We start from the raw sequence: 19,223 nt of genomic DNA, 5'->3' as shown, positions 1-19,223 counted from the left end.
GACTATTCCTGGCAGCGGGGGCCTGCAGGTCAAGGCCTCCCAGTACATGGATGACGTCGCCATTTTCTGCTCGGATCCGCTGTCCGTGCACAGACTCATGTGCATCTGTGACCAGTTCGAAAGGGTCTCGGGGGCCAAGGTAAACCGAGGCAAGAGCAAGGCCATGCTCTTTGGGAACTGGGCCGACCAATCCTCGATCCCCTTCACCATCAGGGCCGACCATCTGAGGGTGCTATGTATATGGTTCGGGGGGGGCGGGGGCTGGGGCATGCGCCAAGTCTTGGGAGGAGCGTATCAGCAAAGTGAGGCAGAAACTGGGCAGATGGAAGCTACGGTCGCTCTCCATCGCAGGAAAAAACCTGGTCATCAGGTGTGAGGCACTGTCATTGCTATTATACGTGGCACAGATCTGACCTATTCCCAGAAGCTGTGCCACTGCAGTCACCGGGCCATCTTCCAATTTATATGGAGGTCAAAGATGGACCGGGTCGGAAGGGACTCGCTGTACAAAGATCTGGGCAATGGGGGAAAAAAATACACCCAATACCACCCTCACCCTGATGGCCACCTTTGTGTGTGGCTGCATCAAGCTGTGCATGGATCCCCGGTACGCAAACACCAAGTGTCACTACGTACTGAGGTTCTACCTGTCCCCAGAGTTGCGAAGGATGGGCCTGGCCTCGCTGCCGCGGAACACTCCGAGTAGTTGGACCGTTCCGTATCACCTGTCCTTCATGGAGAAGTTTATGAAGAAAAACACCTTTGACCATCAGGAAGTGGTCAGCATATAGTGTCCTTGAGACCCTTCGGGAAAAGTAGAGGGCGGATCCTGTCGAGCGGTTCCCTGAGCAGACTGTCAAAGCCATTTGGCAGAATGCCTCATTGCCAGAACTTTCCAACAAGCACCAAGACGTGGCTTGGCTGGTGGTGAGAAGGGCTCTGCCTGTGAGATCCTTTATGCACGCCTGGACTCTCTGCCGCACCGCACGCTGCCCTCGAAGTGGCTGCGGTGGGGACGAGACTGTCACACACCTCCTTCTGGAATGTGCCTATGCAGAGGAAGTCTGGAGAGGAATGCAGTGGTGTTTGTCGAGGTTCGTCCCGAGCAGTGCCGTGATGCGGGACTCTATGCTATACGGCCTGTTCCCCGGGACTCTCACCGAGACGAACATCAACTGCGCCTGGAGGATCATCAACTCGGTGAAGGACGCTCTCTGGGTGGTCTGAAACCTGTTGATCTTCCAGCTGAAGGAGTTGACCCCGACTGAGTGTTGCAGACTGGCACATTCCAAGGTCCAAGACTACGTGTTGAGGGACGCGCTGAAGCTCGGGGCAGCTGCCGCCAAGGTGCGGTGGGGAAAGACCACCGTGTAACATCTGCCTGCCTAAAGAAGAACAGGGGGCCCATGCAGTCATTTGGGCTCTGCTGACGCCTCAGCTAAATATATGGGAACATAATTGATAAGCAGACAGACCTGTATATAAAAATAATAAATTCTGATCTGTATGTAAATGTTTACGTATGTATGGCATAACCAACTGTACAAACCATCAAATTTTATGAATACAGTATATTTTTGAAATAAAAAAAGTTGGACTATAACCTGGTGTTGTGTGATTTTTAATTTTGACCTGTAAAAGTGCATGACCTCATACTTTCAGCATGCTGTACTCCATCTGCCACTTCTGTGCCCACTCTCCTAACCTGTCCAAATCCTTCTGCAGCCTCCCTACCTCCTCAATGCTACCTGTCCCTCTACCTATCTCAGCAAACTTAGCCAGAATACCCCCAGTTCCTTCACTTAGACCGTTAATGTATAAAGTAAAAAGTTGTAATCTGAACACTGAGCCATGTGGAACACCACTTGTCACCGACTGTCATCCTGAGATGGACCCTTTTATCCCCACTCTCTGCCAGACAGCCAAGCTTCTGTCCATGCTAGCACCTTGCCTCTGACACCATGGGCTCTTACCTTACTCAGTCACCTCCTGTTCGGCACATTATCAAAGGCCTCCTTGAAGTCCAGGGAGCTAACATCCATTGGCTCTCCTTTGTCTATCGTGTTTGTTACTTCCTCAAAAATTCCAGCAGGTTTGTCAGGCATGACCTCCCTTTGATGAAACCATGCTGACTTTGCCCTATTTTACCAAACACTCCCAAGTATACAGAAATTTCATTCATTATAACATACTTCAAAATCTTACTCATGACCTAAATTAGGCTAATTGGCCTGTAATTTTCCATTTTTTGCTGTACTCCCTTTTTAAACAGGGAAGTTGCATTATCGATTTTCCAGGCCTCTGGGGCCCTCCCTGACTCTAGTGATTCCTGTAAGATCTCCACTATCTTTTCAACTGTCTCCCTTAGAACTCTGGGGTCTCGTCCATCTGGCCCAGTTTATTTATCCACCTTCAGGCCATTCTTCAGTTTTTCTAGCACCTTCTCCTGTGGTAGCCACCATACTCAGCTCCGCCCCTCACTCTCTTGAAGGTTTGGGATATTACTTGTGTTTTCCACTGTGAAGATATTTTCGAGTTCCTCAGCCAATACCTTGTGCCCAACCAGGATCTCTCCAGTGTTATTTTCCAGAAGTCCAATATCTACTTTTACCCTAATGAAACTTGTACAATCTTCCTTTATATTGCTGTCTAGCTTACCCTCATTTAAATCTTCTCCCTCCTTATTTCATTCTTTATTGTCCTCTGTTGGTCTTGGTAAGCTTCACAATCCTCTGGTTTTCCCCTGCCCTTGACCACATTATATGCTTTCACTTTTAATTTTCTGCTATCCCTGACTTCCCTCGTTGGCCATGGTTACCTCTTCCTCCCTGTATCATGCTGTTTTTTTTTCTTGGGATGAATCTCTGCTGGACCTCCTGAATTATTCCAAGAAACTTCTGCCATTGCTGTTCCACTGTCTCTCCTGGTAGGGTCCTCTCCAAGTCAATTCTACCCAGTTCCTCCCTCATGCTTCTGTGGTTGCCTTTATTCAGCTGTAATACTGTTACCTCTGTTTCTATCTTCTCCCCCTCAAATTGCGGCATAAATTTAATTATATGATCACTGCCTTCTCAGGGTCCTTAAGCTCCTTTATCAAGTCTGCCTCGTTGCACAACAGTAAATCCAGTATTGCCTAGGGGACTCCACCACAAGCTGCTCCAAAAGAAAAGCCTGGTAGGTATTCCACAAATTCCTTTTCTTGCAATCCACAACCAACCTGATTTTCCCAGTCCACCTGCATTTTGAAATCCCCCCATGATCACGGCAACTTTGCCTTTCCTATCTCCTGGAGTATCAGGAGCCCCAGCTCCTGGCCAGTATTTGGAGGCCTGTATATAAACTCCAATTTTTTTAAAAAAAACTTTTGTGGTTCCTCAATTCTTTCAGTATTGATTCTACACCATCTGACCCTACTTCATTTCTTACAATGGAGTTAATTTCATTTCTTAACAAGGCAATCTCACCCCCTGTACCCATCTACCTATCTTTTCAAGAGGATGTATATCCTTGGATATTCAGCTCCCAATCTTGGCAAATCAGTCATAACCCACAAAAGCCTGACAAAGACAAAAGGCGCTCATGACTCAGGTCATGGTTGAATCAATCCTGCAGCTATTCTTTATCTGGGGAGTGAGGGAGTGAGGGAGTCTTCACAACCCAGGAGAATCATATCTTCAGCCAGTACTAATTGTACATTTTTCAGCAGGGTTCCCCAGATTAAGGAACCTGGAAAAAAAAATTTCTATTTGTTTATTAAATTGATTGCAGTATTGTCCAATGCCCTGGCTGAAATCAGCTCTGAGCCAGGAGTGAGGGATTGAAAGTGGGGGCCTTACCATCCACATATTGCTGATATGTGGTTTCACTTTCAGACATTAAGCTCTGCAGCTGAGCAAGCGCCAAGTCTCTGCCTCCTTTCTGCCTCCTCTCATCCATCTACTGTGCAGTTTAACTTGGTGACCCCTGCTAGTGGACCCTTGCACTCAAGGAAAACAGGTCGGTCACTCTATCCAAGCCCCTCAGTATTTTATGCTCTTCAATTAAGTCTATCAATCGCTCATCTTGGGAAACTAACCTTAACCGAGCTAATCTTTCTCCATTGCTACAGTTTGCAAACTCTGGCAGCATTCTTGTAAATATCCACTGTACGCTCTCTCTCTCTCTCGACAAAGGAAGAACATAGAGAAAAATACTATTTTTTGACTCTTCATGTTAGAAATGTGAGTGGTGATCACAGCTGAAAGAAATATTTTTTTTCCTCTCAGAACTTCATACAATTTTGAATCGCTGCCTCAGGTGGCAGTGTAAGGAGTAGGCAGACAGATTTCAAGGCAAGGGAATCAAAAGGTTATTAGGTTAGACGGGAACATGGAGTCTGGAACAAACCAGATCAGCCATAGCCTTACTGAATTCGAGGGACCAAATGACCTTCTTCAGCTCTTAATCTAGATGTTGACCTGGTGAAACTGATGGGTCTCCCACTTTCGGAGATTAGCTCGGCAAAATTAATGCAGGAGGGAAAACAACAAGTGGGTGAAGACAATGGAGACTTCGAAAGCATAGAGTCAGAGAGATGTACATTGTGGAAAGAGACCCTTTTGTCCAACTCATCCATGCTGACCAAATACCTTGAATTAATCTAGTCCCATTTGCAGCACTTGGCCCATATCCCTCTAAACCCTTCCTATTCATTTATCCATCTAATTGCCTTTTAAATGTTGTATTTGTGCCAACCTCCACCACTTCCTCAGACCATACAAACACCAGCCTCTGCGTGAAAAAGTTGCCCCTTAGGTCCCTTTTAAATCTTTCCCCTCTCACCATAAACCTATACCCTCTAGTTCTAAACTTGCCCCCTGTCCCCCCCCAGGTAAAGCCTTGTCTATTTACCCTATCCATGCCCCTCATGCAGACACACCCTTAAATGGTGGAACAACTGACACTGAGCTACAAGAACAACTGAATTTAATGGTTTAAATCATCAAAACTCAACAAAATCTTTAGCGCAGAGACATCTAAACTTTCTATCTGAAGCATCATGTCAATTTTTTTCTCTGCTCAGTTGGATGAGCAGGTAAAAGACAATTTCAACCAACCCTGCTGTTCATCAAAAAAAAGGTGTGGATCATAATGAGCAAGTTTCAAAGGCGTGGGCGGGGGGGGGGGGGGGAATAATTTATTACGTTTTGTTCTCGTTAGTCAATTGAACACTGACTCCACGAGAAGGCTGGCACACTTTTTGTTAACATAATGTCTGCCTGCAGTCAGGACGTAGCGGTGTGCAGGAAACATTGTTCTCCATGTTTTATATATAGGCTTCTTGCATTATTTAGTCAGGACAGAGAAGAGGTAGATGTAAGGGCTGTGACAAGTTACACAGGGATACAGTATCCCAGAGTGCCCCTGTTAAGGTGATGCAGTGAAAACGACCAAGTATAGAAAGCTGAAACCGTTAACATGCGAGCGGCATTGAAAAGGAGCTATCAGTTTCACAATGCTGCAGCTAAGGATTGGCAAGGACAACTTTTTTAAAAGGAGTTGGTAGTGCATTGGTAGTGTCCCTACCAGTGACCCAGGAGGTTCAGGATCATGTCTCACCTGGTCCAGAGGTGTGCAATTACAGCTCTGAACAGGTTGGTTTGAAAATACCTGAAACCATGAACACAAATTCTTTGGCCTGTCTTGCTCAGTTCCTGTTTTTGTGTGCCCACGTCAATTATCATTTCGGTGTCCTTGACTGAAAAGGGAGAAACCCAGCATTTTGTTTAATCTTTCTTTGAGCTCTGAGAACAGTCTCACACCAAGGCACATCTTGTTATTAACCTCCTTAAAATTTCATTAAACAACAGGCAGGCACCCTCAGAACCAAACGATAAGAGGTGGCTGCTTATTTCCGCAAAGTTAACATGAAAACAGAACCGTTGAATGAGTCAACCTCTCCATCTCCTTAAAAGGGACGAGTGCACACTTGAAACGGATGGTGCCCACAACTGTTTACTCAGTGGGCGTATGACTGCAGTTCTGGGGATTAATCAACTGTTCCAGGCTTGATCATCTTTCTTGCTGTTGTTATTATTAGCATTGTACACAGCAAGACCTGTATAACATTCAGCTTTGGACTGAGAAGTGGGGCATGAACGTTATTTGACAGAAGTGGCAGGCAATGACCATTACTACAGAGAACCGAACCAGATCCTTCCAACATCCATTACATTATTCAGTTCACCAGGTGTTACCAAGATCAGAAGCAGACATTCCCTCCCCACCCCTTTCCGCCTTCCGCAAAGACCGTTCCCTCCGTGACTACCTGGTCAGGTCCACACCCCCCTACGATCCACCCTCCCATTCTGGCACTTTCACCTGCCACCACAGGAACTGTAAAACCTGTGCCCACACCTCCTCCCTCACCTCTATCCAAGGCCCTAAAAGGAGCCTTCCACATCCATCAAAGTTTCACCTGCACATCCACCAATATCATTTATTGTATCCGTTGCTCCCGATGTGGTCTTCTCTACATTGGGGAGACTGGGTGCCTCCTAGCAGAGCGCTTTAGGGAACATCTCCGAGACACCCGCACCAATCAACCAAACCGCCCCGTGGCCCAACATTTCAACTCCCCCTCCCACTCTGCCGAGGACATGGAGGTCCTGGGCCTCCTTCACCGCCGCTCCCTCACCACCCGACGCCTGGAGGAAGAACGCCTCATCTTCCGCCTCGGAACACTTCAACCCCAGGGCATCAATGTGGACTTCACCAGTTTCCTCATTTCCCCTTCCCCCACCTCCTCCTAGTTTCAAACTTCCAGCTCAGTTACTGTCTCCTTGACTTGTCCGACCTGCCTATCTCCTTTTCCACCTATCCACTCCACCCTCTCCTCCCTGACCTATCACCTTCATCCCCTCCCCCACTCACCCATTGTACTCTATGCTACTCTCTCCCCACCCCCACCCTCCTCTAGCTTATCTCTCCACGCTTCAGGCTCACTGCCTTTATTCCTGATGAAGGGCTTTTGCCGAAACGTTGATTTCGCTGCTTGTTGGATGCTGCCTGAACTGCTGTGCTCTTCCAGCACCACTAATCCAGTATTTGTTTTTCAGCATCTGCAGTCATTGTTTTTACCTAGAAGTCCACCACTGACTATTCTGCAGCAAGTGCCTTACTTACCTTCAGGCTTGCTGGGGTTTCTACCCCTAACAAGAGAGAGGCCGTTGCTGGAATATTATTTGCCTGGACTTGTATAGTCAGGAAATCCCATACCACCCAAGAGAAAGCTTAACTGACACCTTATACAGTACATTAAATACTTGCTCACTCCATCAGCAGGACACTGTTGCAGAATGTACCATGTACAAACACACTGCAGGCAAGTTCCCGAGGCTCCTTTGAGAATATCTTCAAAACTTACAGCAACTCCCATTTAGGAGGGTAAAGGCAGCGGGTGCTGGGAGCAGCAACTCAACGTGTTTCCTGTCCATTCTCACCTGGGCACATAGCACCTACTCCAATCATCACAGAATTGTTATGGTGTAGAAGAAGACCATTCAGTCCGTCGTTCCTGCATCAGTTCTATTATCTTGTGCCAATCTCTTGCTTTGCCCCTCCCTGATATTCCTGCACATCATTTCTACCCAAATCATCATCCAATGCCCTTTCCAATGCCTCACTAGGATAAAATCCCTGTCTAACTGCATTGTGGGAGTACGTTTATCACATGGAAGGCAATTTGTCACCACCTTCTCAAAAGGACAGCCAAGAGTCAGTCATCAAGGATAACATTACCAGTAACACCACACCCTCAGAATGGATTTCAACAACATGAATAATAATAATAATAATAATAATAATAATAATAATAATAACAACAACAACAAAAACATTATAAATAATTAAATGTGAAAAATTTATTTAATTAGATTATTTAACAGTGACTGATGGTATTTTGCATTTTGATGGAACCACATTACACAAATGATAGACATTTCATTGACAGGGGTTTGGTACCAAATCCTTCTCAGCCAGCTGTCACTATTTGACACAAGTTATGGACTCTGCTGCTGTATTCAAACAGACAAGGAGCATTCACCCATCACCCTTGTGCTTGTTCAACCTACGCTGGCTCACAGACCAGAATCTCCTTGATTTTAGAACCCTCGTCCTTTGCTTTCGAATCACTCCACCGCTTGGTCCCCCAAGCCCCGTTAACACGACCTGTGCAACCTCCTCCAAGGCACCATCGCTCCTTGGGTTTCAATCTATCGCGCATCTCTGATTTTAAACTGCCCCACCATTGACAATTGCGTCTTGAGCTGCCCCAGCCTTAAGCCCAAGCATTACCTCTCTCCTCCTTTAGAGGCTTCTTAAAAACACCTCCCTTAGCCAAGCGTTTAGCTACCAGTCAGCATCAAACTGATCAAGAATCCTTCAAAAGGCACCTAGGATTATTTACACAATCTTAAAAGCAGTGTTATAAATCCAAGCGGTGTTGCAGAGGGTGAAATAGGGAACGCGACATCTGAAAAAAGTATTTGTTGCTTTTTACTGTGGAGACTCTGCACCTGCAATTGCAAACATATATCAAAGACTGCAGCTTGGAGCATAACAACTGTGCCCTTGATTCACTTTATCTCAACACTCTCATGTATTTAGTGAACCAAGACACAATTAAATCTTCATGTTACACTGAACAGAGAGTAGCAATAATTCCAACAACAGATTGGCTTTTCCCCCAAAGGGTTCCACCTACACAAACATGGTGCAGATCATTTAACTACAACCTGATATGGGCTGGGAAAAGCAGAGAGATAACTCCAGTGTTACTAGTTTCTCCTAAGCTCCCTTTGGGGGGTGGGGGTGGGGGGTCCCTGTACTGGAGCAGGGGGATAATGATCTCCTTCCTTTCGAGATGCCTGTATGCCCAAGCTGCCCTGTATCATTCCAGTCTGTCGACATCTGCAGTTGACTGTACTCTCCCAATACATTCACACAGTTGCATCAAACTAGTTCATGACAATTCATTGCTCAGGGCCATCTCTAGAGAGAGAGACAACAGGCACACTCTCTGAATTTACAAAACAGAAATGCAACAACGCTACCAACACCGACAGCTGAGTTGGGAGCAGCGGGTGTGTGCTTGTTTGGTGGGGGATTTCCCATACTATCAATATAGTGCATTACTGCAGTCTTGGACACACGGTTGGCAACACAAGACAGGAACTTGACTGGAGGCTTTGTCAAATGCCCACTTCACACCTCTGTTCACTCTGTGGGATGGAGTGATCATAGTCAGGACAATCAGTTCTCAAGTTTGACAGTCCCATCAGCACCCGCCCTCTGCAACAACCACGAGAAAACTCTTTGCCACCTAATCCCATGATTCCCAATGGCCACGTTAGTTCACAAGCTGTTTGTCCCATTGCAAATGTGGCAGGAGGTCTCACATTTCCACATTTTATGTTTATTCCTGTCTTCCCCAACTAATCTGCCAGGAATGTTTATCCTCCCTTGGAGCTTTTGAAAGGTAAGATAAACAGAAGCACTTCTGGAGAAATTCAGCAGGTCTGGCAGTATCCATGGAGAGAGAAACAGAGTTAGCATTTCGAGTACAGTATGACTATTCTTCAGGATTGAGGAAGTGCCGTATTGGCAGGATAGCAGCCAATCAGACAGACGAGAGAGAGCTCTGACACGTCGGTATAACATCATTGCCAGTTTCAGCGTGGAGTGTGGGCAACGACATACCTGAGAGTTAAAATAGATCTTGCCACCAGTCACCCGGGCCTTCCCTGTTCGACTGAGTGCATAAAGTACGCTCGAGAAATTGACACTTAGAACACCATTCCTGCAACAGAAAGATACACAAAATAATCAAAGGCTGCTGTAAGGAGGAGGGGTGAATGTAAGCTCATGGAGCTGGAAACACTCACACAATTGGAAGGCTTGATGAACAGCCTGTCCAACTCTTCGCTTTGCCAGTTTCAAAACCAACGGAGGTTTTTGTTTCTTTCCTTCACTCCTGGGACATGAGCATCATCTGCGGGGTCAGCATTTGTTGCCTGTTCCTTAATGTCCCTGCACAGAGCAGCTTGTTCAGTCATTTGGGGGGTAGTTCAGGGTCAACCACATTGCTATGTTTGCAGTCACATGCAGGCCAGACCAGGGAAGGACAGCTTAAAAGGACATTTGACAGTGATTACATGGTCATTGTATTTTAATGAATACAAATCTCACCATATCCCCTGGTGGGATCCAAACCCACGTCCTCAGATAATTCATACTGGACTTTGGATTTCTAGTCTAGGAACTCTTACAGGAGCATTACATTAAAATTGGGGTACAGCTCAGCACAAGACCTCATGGGGGCTCTTATCTATTGCCTACTTGTTGACAAAAACAACTCGCGTCTGTACTGCTGTTCACAAACTTCCTGGTGACGGGCATATGCCCAAAACGTCGACTCTCCTGCTCCTTGGATGCTGCCTGACCTGCTGTGCTTTTCCAACACCACATTTTTTTCACTCTGATCTCCAGCAATTTTTGCTTTTATTGTGTCTGTGATCAAGCCCACGTCTAAAATCATAGTGTTGGGAAATAAATTTGTTTTCCTGCCTCTGATCTCCAGCATCTGCAGTCCTTACTTTCTCCTAGTTCTTGCTATGTGCCCATTGGTTGTCCTCTTTCTTAAATCACAACAGTGACAACATTTCAAAAATATGTCTTGGTCTATGTAGCACCTTGGGGATGACCTGATAATAAAAAAAATGAAATAAAGCCATTCACTTTTTTTTTAAACTGGTGTTTAGGTTTCCCTCTTCGAGGCATGTCATTAAATAAACCTCACCTTTGGAGAGTTCTCCTACCTTAATATCATCACATGTGACTCAGTCTAATTTTGTTGTGGAAAGCTCCTGTGAAGCAACTTTGAATGCTTCACTACACTGAACAAAAACTAGGTTTGTTCAAGATATCGTATCAGTTGCATGACATTATGATCTTGCGCTATAAATTCTGTGTCTTATGACTCAGCCCCACTAGCTGCCTGATGAAGGAGCAGCGCTCAGAAAGCTAGTACTTCTGATTAAACCTGTTGGACTATAACCTGGTGTTGTGATGTTTAACTCAGTACACTAAAGATATGCTTCAGTACAAGTTGCTGCTGTTTAGAGACTGCAGTAGTAACCATATCAATATTTAATACAATCGACAGATGGATGAAGTGAAAGGGAGATAACGTGAAAGGTACATGGAATTTGGACTGCAGCTAATGTGGACAGTAAACACAACCTGAGCTAACCTATATTGACATATTAGTCATAATTTGGAGTCAATTTGCCTCTCCGTTTCCTGCTCGTTTTTGCAGAGTAGATCCCTCTCACTACAGCAAACAGCACAACACAGCAGAAAGAGGAAAGAGAGCGAGAGCATAAATACCGCCTCACTGAGTAGACATCAAATATCAAAATGGTGCCGGATCAGCCAATATTTGCCACTCGAATGTATTCAACTCAAAAGAAAGAGGTAGGAGGGGTGGGGTGAGAATGACTATTGGAACAATAAAGCCAAACAAAATTTCCAAACTGCTATAAAGAATAAATTATAAAACAACTTTCACAGAACATGCGGATCACTGACAAAGCCATTGCTTAGCCCCAAACTAAAGTGAGTGGCTTGGCAGGTCACATCAGAGGGCAATTCGGAGTCATCACATTGCTGTGGCCTGGAGTCACATGCAGGTCTGAAGACTACAAGTGCTGGAGATCACAGTGGGTCAGGCAGCACCCATGGAGAGAGAGAGAACAAGCTAACGTTTCGAGCGTAGATGACACTTCATCAGAGCTGAAATGAAGTGTGAAGGGGACAGCATTTATGCTGTAATATTGGGGGGGGGGGGGCTGGTGGCAGTGGTGCTGGGGTAGTGGGTATAGAGTAGCAGTGATGAAAAGACGTTGATAGTTCAGTTTAGGTGATCGGAATGTGAGAATGGCAAAACAATAGCATCGCTCCTGAAAGCACAGTAAATGGGATGGGGGTGGGGGGGGGGGGGGGGTTGCTGCGGGGAAAGAGGACATGATAACAAGCTGAAAGGAAGGAAAGACACGTTCACAATTTAAAAGATATTGAACTCAACATCAAATTTAAAAGGTTGTAAAGTGCTGAGTCTGAAGATGAGATGCTGTTCCTCCAGTTTGCGCTGTGATTCACTGGAACACTGCAGCAGGCTGAGGACGGACATGGGGGTATGCGAACAGGACGCTGTGTTAAAATGACCGGCTATGGGAAGGTTGGGATCAGGCTTGTGCACAAACAGGAGATCTTCCACAAAGCAGTCACCCAGTCTGTGTTTGGTTTCTCCAATGTAGAGCAGGCCACATTGGGTCCAGTGAATACAACACACAAGATTGGAGGAGCTACACGTGAAATGATGCTTCACCCGATCAGACTGTTTAGGCCCCTGGATGGTGAGCAGGGAGGAGGGGAAGGGGCAGGTATTGCACCTTCTGCAGTTACACAGGAAGGTGCCTTGGAGACGGAGAGTGGTGTTTGCGATTGTGGAATGGATTAGGATGTCTCTGAGGGAATGATCCCTGCAGAATGCAGATGGGGGAGTGAGGCGAAGATGTATTTGGTGGTGGAGTCCTGGTGGAGTTGTCAGAAATTATGGAGAATGATCCTTTGAATTAAAAGGTTGGTGGAATGAAAGGGGAGGACAAGGGGGACCTGATCACGATGATGAGTGATGGGAAGGGGCAAGGTGGGAAGCATGGGTGATAGGCCGGATGCAGTTGAGGGCCCTGTCAACCACAGTTGGTGGGAAACCATGGTCATGGAAGAAGCAAGCCATGTCAGCAGCGCTGCTTTGGAAGGTGCATCACCCGAACAGATACAACATAGGTGAAGGAACTGGGACAATGGGATGTGACGAGCTGTCGGGAAGGCAGCTATGGGGGTCAGTGGCTTTGTAACGGATGGCAGTTCATTTCCTGAAATGGACACAGAGGTCAAGGAATGGAAGGGAAGTGTCGGAAATGGACAATGTAGAAGTTATAGAGGGGTTGGTACTGGAGGCAAAATGAATGAAGTTTTCAAAGGTCCTCAGAGTGTGAAGTGGCACTGAAGCCGTTTCCAATGTACAGTGAAAAATGCTGTAGTAGGGGGTCAGTGAAAGACTGGAGCAAGGATTGTTCCACATACCCCACAACAAAGCAGGCACAACTTGGACCCATGCAGGTGCCCACAGCCACTGCTTTGACTTGGGAGAAGTGAGATGAATTAAAGGAGAAATCAGCGAGTGTCCTGGCAACAATGGCTTGATGTTCAGATGTGGGTTCATGATCCAGGGGGTGGGAGGAAGAAATGTCTGACTAGGCACTCTACAGCCTTCTGGACTTAATATAGAGCTCAACACCTTTAAATTGTGAATATTTCTTCCCTCTCTTTTAACTTGCTGTCATGTCCTGTGCTCCCTCCCTGCCCATCACATTTACTATCCTTTCTGGTCTGGCAGGAGACACATCACTTTTCTGCAATTCTCAATCTCCGATCACTTAAACTGAACTATCAACATTTTTTTTCACTGCCACCCTACACCCACTACCCCAGCACTCCCCCTCCAAAACTGTTGTAGGAATGCTGTCCCCTCCACGCTTCAGCTTGGATGAAGAATCATCTAGACTCAAAATATTAGCTTGCTCTCTCTCCATGGTGTTTAAAAAAAAATCACACACCATCAGATTACCGTCCAAAAGGTTTATTTGGAAGCACTAGCTTTTGGAGTCCTGCTCCTTCATCAGGTTGTGGAGTATAAGATCGTAAGACACAGAATTTATATTAAAAAAAAGTTTACAGTGTGATGCGACTGAAATTAAAAGTTGAAAAAGACTTGGATTGTTTGTTAAGTCTCTCATCTTTTAGAATGAATATGTTGGTTTCAGTTCTTTCATATGTAAATCGCAGAACATTTAAAATTTACATTCTCAAAGTGAAACTTTAACAATTGGTGTCATGTCAGCCCAGATAATGCATATAAGGGGTGAGCTGCCCTGTGTGAGACAATACATATTGCTAAAAATTCTGTATCTTATGATCTTATACTCCACAACCACCTGAAGAAGCAGCGCTCCAAAAGCTAGTGCTTCCAAATAAACTTGTTGGACTGTAACCTGGTGTTGTGCGATTTTTAAACTTTGTACACCCCCAAAACCAGCATCTCCAAGTCACCTCCAGATACTGGCTGACCTACTGTGATCTCCAGCATTTGTTGTCTTCAGTAGTTTTCAGCATCTGCAGCAATTTGTTATCACATGTAGGTCTGACTGGTCAAGGACAGCAGACTTCCTTCCCTTGAAGGATATCAGTGAACCAGATGGCTTTTTCGCCAGCAATGTCCACATCCTGTGAATGAATTTTTTAAAAAAACCCCAGTGACTAATCAGGTAACATTGCTATTTCCATGACAATCACCACATAAATAAATATCTGTAAATAATATTTACTGCACAGAAACAGGCTACTCAGCCCAACTGGTTCACGCCAGGGTTGTTTCTAGTCCACAAAGACTTCCACTGTATCTGAATCCTTCTGTTCCTTTCACCCGTATCTAGCTTCACCATAAATCTATCAATACAGCAGAGAAGTGAATAGGCAAGAACTGAGAGTACAAAATGGATGAATATGAACTTGGCATTTGGACAGTAAGAATAGAAATGCTGCTTACTACTTAAATGGAGCAGGAATGCAGAGAGGAGTCTGGGGTGTCCTGGTAAATGAATCGTGTGAACGTTAATTTGCAGGTACAGCAAGCAATTTGAAGGAAAATGAAACATTGTTGATTACGACATGGAGAATGAAATATACAAGTTGGGAAGTTTTACTACAAAAACAGAAACTGCTGGAGAAACAGCAGAACTGGCAGAGAGAGAGAGAGACAGAGAGAGAGAGAGATGAACAAAGTAACGTTTTGAGTCCAGTGTCTGCTCCAAGAGAGAGAGAGAGAAAAAAAAGCACTGGTCGCGCGAAATGTTGACTCTCCTTTCTCTCCACAGATATTCCCAGTCCTGAGTTTCTCCAGCAATTTCCCTATTTGTTTCTTTCAGATCTCCAGCATCTTTGTTTTATTTTGAATCAAGGACCTACATTATGAAGAAAGGTTGAACAGGTTGGGGCTATACCCACTGGGGTTTTGAAAAACGGAGATGACCGCATTGAACCAAGTTCCTGAGAGAATTAGGTAGGGTGGATTTCATGAGGATTTTTCCTCTTGCGAGGGATACTAGAACTAGGGGAGACAGTTCAAGAATCAGAAAAAAAACTAGTCTGGCAGCATTTGTGGGTAGAAAGTAGAGTCAATGTTTTGGTTCCAGTGTCTGTTTTGAAGAAAAAATGAGTCACTGATCTGGAAACATTGACTCTGCTTTCTCTCCACAGATGCTGCCAGACCTGCCTGAGTTTCTCCAGCAATTTCTGTGTTTTCGTCCCCCAGATTTCCAGCATCTGAAGTTCTTGGGTTTTTGTTAATAATCAGAAATCTTGTGAAGGAAGAGACTAGAAGATTTAGTTTTCCTTCTCAGAGTATGGGATTCTCTTCCCAATAAAGTAATGGAGGAGGTGTCTTGAAATTAATTCAAGGTTGAAATAGATAGATTTTTGATAGTCAAGGGAGTCAAGGGTTATCGGGACGGCAGATGGGAAAACAGAGCAGAGGCCACAACTATATTAGACATGACCTTATTGAAGGGCAGAGCAGGATAAAGGGCTGAATGGCCTATTCCCATTTTCAGTTCCAATTGGCCCACTATGTCCTTATAAAGAACAGGAATTGGCTTTTAATCCAGGGAATATTGTTTAATGTTGCACAAATAGTTAAACAAATAAAATTAAAATAAGAAAAGTAATGGGCAGAGAATTCAAGGGCATGGATCATACAGGACCGCTGTCAAATAATACAAATGGACTCAGACTGTTACAAATTAGTGGTGCTAGAAGACCACAGCAGTTCAGGCAGCATCCGAGGAGCAGTAAAATCCTGATGAAGGGCTTTTGCCCGAAACGTCAATTTTACTGCTCCTCGGATGCTGCCTGAACTGCTGTGCTCTTCCAGCACCACTAATCCTGAATCTGGTTTCCAGCATCTGCAGTCATTGTTTTTACCTCAGAATGTTACAAAGTCCAGTCTTATAGCCTTGTGCCATTATGCATGCAGCATTCACAATAAAGTAGATGAATTAGTCACAGAGGTAAGTACAAACAGGTGTGACACAGTTGGGATTAAGATGTGGCTACAGAGTGACCAGAAATTGGAACTGAATATCTAGGGAGATTCTGTTTTAGGAACGGTGGGATAGCATTGCTGGTTAAAAGGGAAATTAATGCACTACTAGGGAAGGATATTATCGTTGTTTAAATGGAACCAAGAATGAGCTAGATACATTTCGCAGAGCTAACAGGATCAAAGAATATGGAAGAAAAGTGGGAACAGGTATGGAGTTGAATGACGAGCCACGATCACACCAAATAGCAGAGCAGACCGGACAGACTGAATGGCCAACTCCTATTCAATTTCCTATGGTTTTACAGGACTTTACCTCGAGGGCAAATGGAACAGTAAAACAGTTATCCTTAGAAATTAACATACTGAAATTCCATTTTGAGGTATGAGTCAACCTCAAAATGTAAGAAGTTAAAAATCACAACACCAGGTTACAGTGGAAGGTTTATTTGGAAGCATTAGCTTTCGGAGTGCTCCAAAAGCTAGTACTTCCAACTAAACGGGCGGCATGGTGCCTCACAGCACCAGGGACCCGGCTTCAATTCCCACCTCAGGCAACTGTCTGTGTGGAGTTTGCACATTCGCCCCGTGTCTGTATGGGTTTCCTCCGGGTGCTCCGGTTTCCTCCCACATTCCAAAGATGTGCAGGTCAGGGTGAATTGGCCATGCTAAATTGCCCGTAGTGTTAGGTGCATTAGTCAGTGGTAAATGTAGGGCAATGGGACTGGGTGAGTTGACCTTCGGATGGTCGGTGTGGACTAGTTGGGCCGAAGGGCCTGTTTTTACACTGTAGGGAATCTAATCTAAAACCTGTTGGGACTATAACCTGGTGCTGTGTGATTTTTAACTTTGTACACCGCAGTCCAACACCGGCATCTCCAAATCAAAATGTAAAGTGTCCTTTACAAATTTTTCTTATTTTGTTCTCTCTGGGTACAAGTTGGAGTGCAGGGTGGAGTTAGAGAATGGCTGGCATGGGGAGTGAGGGGATTGGGGAATAGAGTGAGGCATGTGTTGAGTGGAAATGAAATGGGGGGGGAATAGTGAGGGAGGCATGGCCTGGATGGGGACATTTCAAAAGGAACAATTAATTCATTTGTATAATTATTTCCACATCCTTCCTTGAAGGCGGCAGCCATTCTCATTAGTACATTCATATTTCAAGATTTAGAGATGCCGGTGTTGGACTGGGGTGGGACAAAGTTAAAAATCACACAACACCAGGTCATAGTCCAACAGGTTTAATTGGAAGCACACTAGTGCTAGTGAGCTTCCAATTAAGCCTGTTGGACTGTAACCTGGTGTTGTGTGATTTTTAACTTCATATTTCAAACCAGCCATAGCCAATTTCAAACATCCTTCTAAGAAGCAAAGAAACCGACCTCCACAAAATATCTCTCGCACAGAAACAACCAAAAGAGCTATCCCCACCCTCCCCTCCCGAACCAAAGATAATCCCTTGAACTCTTGCATGGGTTGCTGATGTTGCTGTAAACTCCAGCAACATCAAACAACCAGACCCTGCAGGAACGAGCATGTTGTACATTTAAGAAATCCTCCCCAACATCTCAAATTAAAGTAGCAATATTTTGGATACACAGCCGCCAAGAAAGTAGCAATTTCGCCCGGCCCCGCCTGGACTCGTTGGTACAAAATAAACGACACATTACCTGCCCCGAAATTGGGAATTGTAAATACTTTTAAGAATCTCCCTGTCGGTCACTTCTTCTTGCTCCGCATCCTTTAGAAATTCTATAAACTTCAGCCCCACCTCACGCATGTCTTTGATACGAAACTTCTTGGGCATCTCGGGGTTGTTTTGTTTTAAATGACCACTAATTGAAAGGGACACACCGCCCTTGCAGTGAAACAGAGTAAATGAAACAGGGGGCGGTGTTCAAAGTTTGAAGGGGAATTGCCGCTTTCAAACAGAGAGAGGACAACAAATGAGGCAACTCGGTTGTTTCCGAAGTTCTGAAAGCCGAATTTTTAAAAATATCTGGAAACGAAAGTGAAACTTACTCTCAAATCGCACTCACACTTGGGAAATGAGTGAATTACTTTGACCTTTTTTAACACCAGGTTCAAATGTGATGCAAACCCAGGGTGTATTGCATTGCAAGTCAGTGATAGATGGTCCAAACCTGGGGGGGGATTCGAGATGAGTCTAGCGGAACATTTGCTACATTACCCATCTAGAAACGCAACTTGCAAATACCCAATTTTTGTTTTAGTGACAAGCTGGCGCTTGGGACAGGCCCTAATCAGATAGGAAAAATATTTGCTGCTGGGGGACCTTTTTAGCCTTATTTTGTTAAATTGTGAACTCTTATCAGACACCAAGCCTGCTAGAAAGTTTCCTGTCTGTTTCTTTTAAAACTCACTACCCCTTGGAATGTTCTCCATGCAAACCTTGAATTAAATCAATGACCTGCCATTGTCCTGCATTGTTCAGCAATTAAATTTTACACCTCTTCAGCATCCTAAAAAAAACTTCCAGCGAGGGAGAGCTGAGAAACACCCTTAGAGATTAAACCAAATCAGCATCAGGGATTGGAGAGTTCGGGAGATCTCAAGTTATCCCTGGCAATAAATAGTGTCCTAACTGACCTGCTGAGAGATGTTATTAAACGCCACTCCAGCAAGTGGGATTTGAACCCAAGCATCCTGGTTCATAGGTAGAGTCACTACCACCAGAACCCCTTACCTAACAGCTGTCATTTTTTTCAGTGTTTCTCATCAACCTGTTCGTGGATTTTTTAAATACACCGGTGGGAAGTGGCTGGCCAAGATTTATTGCATGTCCTTAGTTGCTCTTGAGAAGTTGGTGATGAGCTGTCTTCTTGAATTGCTCCAGACTATATGGTGTAGGTTGACTCAGGATGGAATTCCATGATTTTCACCCAGCGACAGGGGAATGTTTTTAGATTAGATTCCCTACAGTGTGGAAACAGGCCCATCA

General features: G+C 44.9%; 1 protein-coding gene across 2 annotated transcripts in view; it reads right to left on the bottom strand.

Moving 5' to 3' along the window:
• Nucleotides 1–18,234, bottom strand: part of LOC140467487 (putative helicase MOV-10) — a 90,219-nt gene extending 71,985 nt beyond the window's left edge. For both annotated transcript variants that reach the window (XM_072563900.1, XM_072563901.1), the window contains exons 1-2: nt 17,932–18,234; nt 9,739–9,838 (exon numbers count right to left, since the gene is read on the bottom strand). In XM_072563900.1, the coding sequence (XP_072420001.1) occupies nt 9,739–9,838; nt 17,932–18,068 (237 nt within the window). In that variant the 5' untranslated portion in view covers nt 18,069–18,234. The remainder of the gene's footprint in view (nt 1–9,738; nt 9,839–17,931) is intronic.
• Between the last annotated feature and the right edge of the window lie 989 nt (nt 18,235–19,223).

This window comes from Chiloscyllium punctatum, chromosome 45 (assembly GCF_047496795.1).
Source record: "Chiloscyllium punctatum isolate Juve2018m chromosome 45, sChiPun1.3, whole genome shotgun sequence".
Taxonomy (NCBI): domain Eukaryota; kingdom Metazoa; phylum Chordata; class Chondrichthyes; order Orectolobiformes; family Hemiscylliidae; genus Chiloscyllium; species Chiloscyllium punctatum.
The sequence above is the reverse complement of the archived record's forward strand: the minus strand, read 5'-3'. Positions and strand labels throughout refer to the sequence as shown.